At 36.3% G+C, this 5,653-nt stretch overlaps 1 protein-coding gene across 1 annotated transcript; it reads right to left on the reverse strand.

Annotated features, from left to right (window-relative positions):
* Positions 1-1,199: 1,199 nt before the first annotated feature.
* hand2 (heart and neural crest derivatives expressed 2) lies at positions 1,200-4,373 on the reverse strand. Its single transcript, XM_060873186.1, has 2 exons — positions 3,254-4,373; positions 1,200-1,863 (listed from the first exon to the last, which is right to left on the reverse strand). The coding sequence occupies exons 1-2, from the start codon at positions 3,845-3,847 to the stop codon at positions 1,765-1,767; spliced, it is 693 nt and encodes a 230-aa protein (XP_060729169.1). The 5' UTR covers positions 3,848-4,373; the 3' UTR covers positions 1,200-1,764.
* Positions 4,374-5,653: the final 1,280 nt, after the last annotated feature.

The following is a 5,653-nucleotide window of genomic DNA, read 5'->3' on the forward strand; positions in this document are numbered from 1 at the left end:
ATGTGACCAAATAAATAAAAAATACCCTCCAATGCAATTGGAATATGTGTTTATATATATATATATATATATATATATATATATATATATATATATATATATATATTTTTTTTTTTTTTAATTACACGTCTTCGTTTATCCATAAACCTCTATGTTTAGGTGAAATCCCCGAAATTAAATGTACTTATTTTTTCTCTCAATGCAACAGTCAGTTAAATGAAACTGGAATGAATGAAACACGCATTTATACCAGACCCAACAACACTATTCTCAAAGCCAAACCCCAGTTATTCAGGATAACCCCTCGTCCTGCAGTGAGGTTTGATAGGCGTGTTATCAATCACCTGCACATCCGATAGTCCACCTCAGCCTGACCCTCCTCGCTTATTTCACTCCTAATGCCAATCTTGCATTTTTTTTTACCCCACCGGCTCCAGTGTGTCTGCCCTTTCAGCTGATTGGAGGAAAGAAACAAACTGCTCCGTAAATTCAAGTCCTAGCATAAGATTTAAAAAAAAAAAAAAAGCCTTTTACAGAACAGATAATTTTAAAATTGTGTGAAATGTTACACTTTGGACTTTTATGCGTGTGTGCATGCGTGTGTGTGTGTGTGTGTGTGTGTGTGTGTGTGTGCGCGCGCGCGCGTGTGTGTGTGTTTGTGTGTGTGTGTGAGTGTGAGAGTGACTATATGTCACAGCGCCTGTAAAATTAAGATTATAGAGTAAACTTTTATAAAACCTTCCTGCAGGTTATCTGGAGAGTTCTTTTATACAAATTTGTCAATATTTAATGGCTACGCACGTGTGTGTGTGTGTGTGTGTGTGTGTGTGTGTGTGTGTGTGTAAAATGCATCCTATAGAAGCATTGGATTTATTACTATTCCACGATAAACCAGGCACAATGCATTTAAACATTACATCATGCCAATGATAAATTACTGTGTGCAACTACACAAACGGAGAGTTTGTCAAAACGTTTTATAAACATAGCTACAAATCTCTGTTCTCTCTATAAGTGCTGTTTTAATGACGTTATCTATGTCTTTTATGTCTTAATTTTTTACTTATTTTTCTATATTAGTATTTATTGCATTATTTATTGCATGAAGACATGGTGTATTTGCTCGTAGATCTTAAAATGTTTTAGAAATGAAACATCTAATTTATCGACGTGTTTATCAATGCAAACAGAAGATTAAGCTCATTTAAAACACAGTGGTTTATTGAATTAATTACATCGTTTACATCTTCAGATATTTTTTTCTTAATAAACTTCTGGTGTCTGGGCGGAAGTGCACTTGAGTGGACTCAACATTAGTTTTCAAACACGACCAGAGAGATTCCTATATATACGACCACAACAAAACACAACATTTCAACACTTCATGACATTTTTTTTTGTCTTTCTCCAAATAAAACTCAAATTGTTTCATTACTTCCTTGACCTCTCCTTTAATATATTTTTTCTATTCAGAGAAATGGAAGGAGAAAGACAGAGAGACCTACGCTTTGACTTTAGTGGCAGACATTCACCACAAACTAGACAACAATAGCAACAACAACAACAACAACAACAACAATAACACAATCCCTTACCAAGAGGGGCATCCTCCTCTTAAAAATGGAATGTTTTTTTGTTTTGTCTTCAAGGATCCACTGTCCGTAGAAATTGCACATAAATATTCCATTAAATAAAGTTAGTGTAAAAAAAAAAAAAAAAAAAAAAAACATGACAAGAAAAGGCCTCAATTCAAGGTTTTTAAGTTCACTGTTTCAGTTCCAAAGCCCAGACGTGTTGCGGCCAACCAGTTCTCCCTTTGGGTTTCTTGTCATTGCTGCTCCCTGAACATTTCAAAACTTCATTCTGTTCCAAACACAAAAAAGAATCCTTTTATTGACATGGCCGTAACACAACCAAACCCCTATTTCAATCATTTAACTCGTGCGTTCACTGTATACCTGTTTTAAAATGACAACGTTTGTTAACTATATTAAAAGGTCAATAACTCTTTATTCAATATAATGTCATGGAAGTGTGGCGAGATACAGAAACTGCCATGTGGTATATCGACTACCATAACGATAAAAGCCTGTAGGAAATTCTTCCCAGTAATTCTTACATTTTTAGAGTTAGATTATCTTTTAATGTAAATTGTCATGTACAAGAACTGATGTAAAAACCCCAAACAAACCTGGCAAAAAAATAAAAATCATGCTGCAAACTTTAAGCGAGTTTCCTGCATAAATAAATATTATATTTATGAAACGTATTATCATATTAAACTTCACAAAATCTACTAACTATAATTTGTACGCACTACTTCTGTCACAAAAAAAATAATTGCTTGTTTTCTTTTAAAAAATAACGAGAGAGAAAAGTAGAGAAAATCGGTTGCCCTAAATATCCTAAATGTTAACTGAATAGCCTATGGGTTAATAAATGTATAGTGAGAAATAGTAATATTCTTAGTTATTATTATCTGATTAATCTTACTAAAGATTCAATGTTTTGTTTCTTTTCTTGGGCATAAAAAGGAAACGTTACCAAAACGCAGTGCTAATATAATAATGCATAATAATATAAATGTCAGATGAAACAAATACAAATATCAAATACAGTATGTAAAGTTTCTGAGCTTTGTGTGTAATCTGATCACGTTAAACTTTCCTAAATATATATATATATATATATATATATATGTATATATATATATATATATATATATATATATATATATATATATATATATATATATACATATATATATATATATGTATATATATATATATATATATATTTAATACTGACGCATAGAGTATTAATTTGGAGGCTTGTTTTACTATTTAACTGTGATTGTGAATTTTTTTTTGCAGTAAAACACCAGCATGTTTCTTTTTTTATACTTTCCCACGGATTCATAAGGGGTTTCTGTTATTGAAAAATACATTGCTCTCACGATATGCACTTTCAAGTGTTACAAATCTATGCAGGAAATGCCAAAGGCCTGGTTGCTCGCATATTTAAGATTCCTATAGATAAATACACATTTACTAGAGTTTGCAGCAAAAAAAAGTCAAAATCTACCCTCATATTTGTTCAAATGATCCTGGGGCTATAGTGGCATGCATACTATTTTGCATCAATACATATTAGTAAAAAAAAACGTTGCATGCAAATCATTTGCTGTGTTCCTGTGTATACTGGAATAATTGGTGATAAGAAAACAACTAAAAGTAAACACACAAACACGCACCGTTTCTTTCTTCCTCCTCTCCTCTTTGGAGTCCGCCTTCCTGAACTCGGCCTTGAAGGCCTCCGTCTCGCCGCCACCGTGCTGCTCGTGTTTGTCCAGGATGTCCATGAGGTAGGCGATGTAGCTGGTAGCGAGGCGCAACGTTTTTATCTTGGACAGCTTGGTGTCTGCGGGCACGTTAGGGATGCACTCGCGCAGTTCGGCGAACGCGCTGTTGATGCTCTGAGTCCTGCGTCTCTCCTTCCGGTTCGCCGTGGGCCTCCGCTTCACTGTGCGCGGCACCACCATCATGCCCGGGACGAGTGCTCCTGCGCCGCCTGCTCCGTAGGGCCCGTGCTCCAAACCAGGCCCAGGCGCACACACACCACCGGCGGCGTTATTGGTGGTGTATTCGGGGCTGTAGGATGAAGGCGCCATGCCGTAGTCCGGCGGCGGCGACATGTCCGCGTGTCCAATAAGCCACCCGTGGAAATAAGGGCTTTCCTCATGACAGCGGCTCGCTGCAGCGGCTGCTGCGGCTGCTGCGGCGAAGGAGGACGAGTAGCCGTCATGGTGCACGACCGGGTGGTGAGGAAAGCCTCCTACCAAACTCATGATAATGTCCTGCAAAAACTGAGCGCGCTTTTGCTCTTTTGTATTCTGTTTCTTTTTGTTTTGTCCCTTCCTCACTCTATCAAATTATACCTATTTTTTTTAGTGACATCGACTTGCCGTGAAAAATGAAAAGAGAATTCGTGCAACGCTCGTTTCTTCCTGGGTCGTGAAATGAATCGGGCTCTATTTGTCCATCACAAAACGTAGAAGTGATAGCAAGCAAAACATATTTTTAAACAATGGACCTGAAATATATTGATAACTTCTGAAAGTCACCTACTTACTCGCGTGCAGGCTCCATAGTGTAACATCCCAGCACGAGCAAACGTCCCATTAGAAACCAGTGCAGGCTTCTAAACTCATTTAAAACAAACTCTCGCTCATGTGAGTCTGTCCGAGCCACAAATCCCTGCTGGATATAAAAAATGAAATGAGAAAGTTTCCATACACTGTTGTAGTTGTGTTTGTGCAGCTCTCATGTGGATTTTTCTCCGTTTGATGTGTGAGTCGCAGCTTCATATTGTGCTGCTCGAAGTTCCTTTATACCGCACACTGAAGCTTTTCCTGGCCAATCGGCGCCCAGAGGAGGAGGAGGAAGCAGCTTCGCAGGGTGATTACACTCCTAAACTGCACCACAGCCCTCTTAAAGCTCTGGAAACGTTTATTATTAATACGCTTAATATCGCGGAATATATACACCAATATACTACTCGGTGTGTATTATTTATTATGCGTTTTTACGCGCATGAAGTGCGCGTGCCATGCATTTTGATTGGACATATTTTAGGCATTTAGGGAAATATTCAATGCAAACCTTTTTATGGAAATGTAATATTTGTAAGTAAAGGAAAACAATTAAATTTCTTAATTTGCTTACTTAGGCACATTAGTGTCTGAAACTTGTGAATTATTCTGTCATTTTTAGTGTATTATTTTATTAATAACATTTTAACTGTTTCAAATACAGCCATATGACCATCTCTGCTGTGAACTTTACAGTTTGTGTGAAAGGCCGCCTCAAAAGCATCTCATTCAAAATTCAGGATTTTCCATTATTATGTACAGTATATATGCATCTATATATGGACAAACACGAGCTATTTCTTAAACAACCGCTTTTGTTTTTATCTATTTACTACCTTATTTCGTGTTTTCTGCAAAAATATTAAAAACAAAATTCAGATCGCTTCTTTGGCGAAAAAATGTCCACGCGATACTGCATGCTAATAAACTTCTCTTTATGTGTAATCTGTACATGGACATCGATCTGAGTTCTCCTTGAAAAGTCACATGACAACATGCTATGCTGCTGAAGCTTGTGCAGGCAACGAGAGACTAAAGCTAGAGACACATTACAAGTCAATATATCCAAGTGACACAGTTTTGACGCTGGAGATACCCCAATCTTAATTTGTGTGAAAATTAGAACTCATTTTTTCCCCTATTTTATTGAATCTAATTTATTTATTTACTTATTTACAATTTTACTTAACAAGCCTCGAATTTCTATAGCTTATTGACACATATTTTTTATAAGTAAAGTTCAAATTTTGTACTTTCTCTTCCGTATGTTTAATGGCGCTCCAGCATTTTCACAAAAAAAATAATAGTAAGAAAACATTACATTGTTTCTTCACCTAAAATAGATCATAACCTGGTGGTGGTGTTTTATCAGGTTTAAATGTTTTACAACATTTCAAGAACACAAATGAACAATGTAATGTAATAAATAAAGTCCTTTAACATCGCAAACATTTAGGTTTAATTTGCGTTAGTTGGATTTCATTCCTCAGTACGTTTCAGGGA

The sequence above is a fragment of the Tachysurus vachellii genome, chromosome 6 (genome assembly GCF_030014155.1).
Source record: "Tachysurus vachellii isolate PV-2020 chromosome 6, HZAU_Pvac_v1, whole genome shotgun sequence".
NCBI classification, from domain to species: Eukaryota; Metazoa; Chordata; class Actinopteri; order Siluriformes; family Bagridae; genus Tachysurus; species Tachysurus vachellii.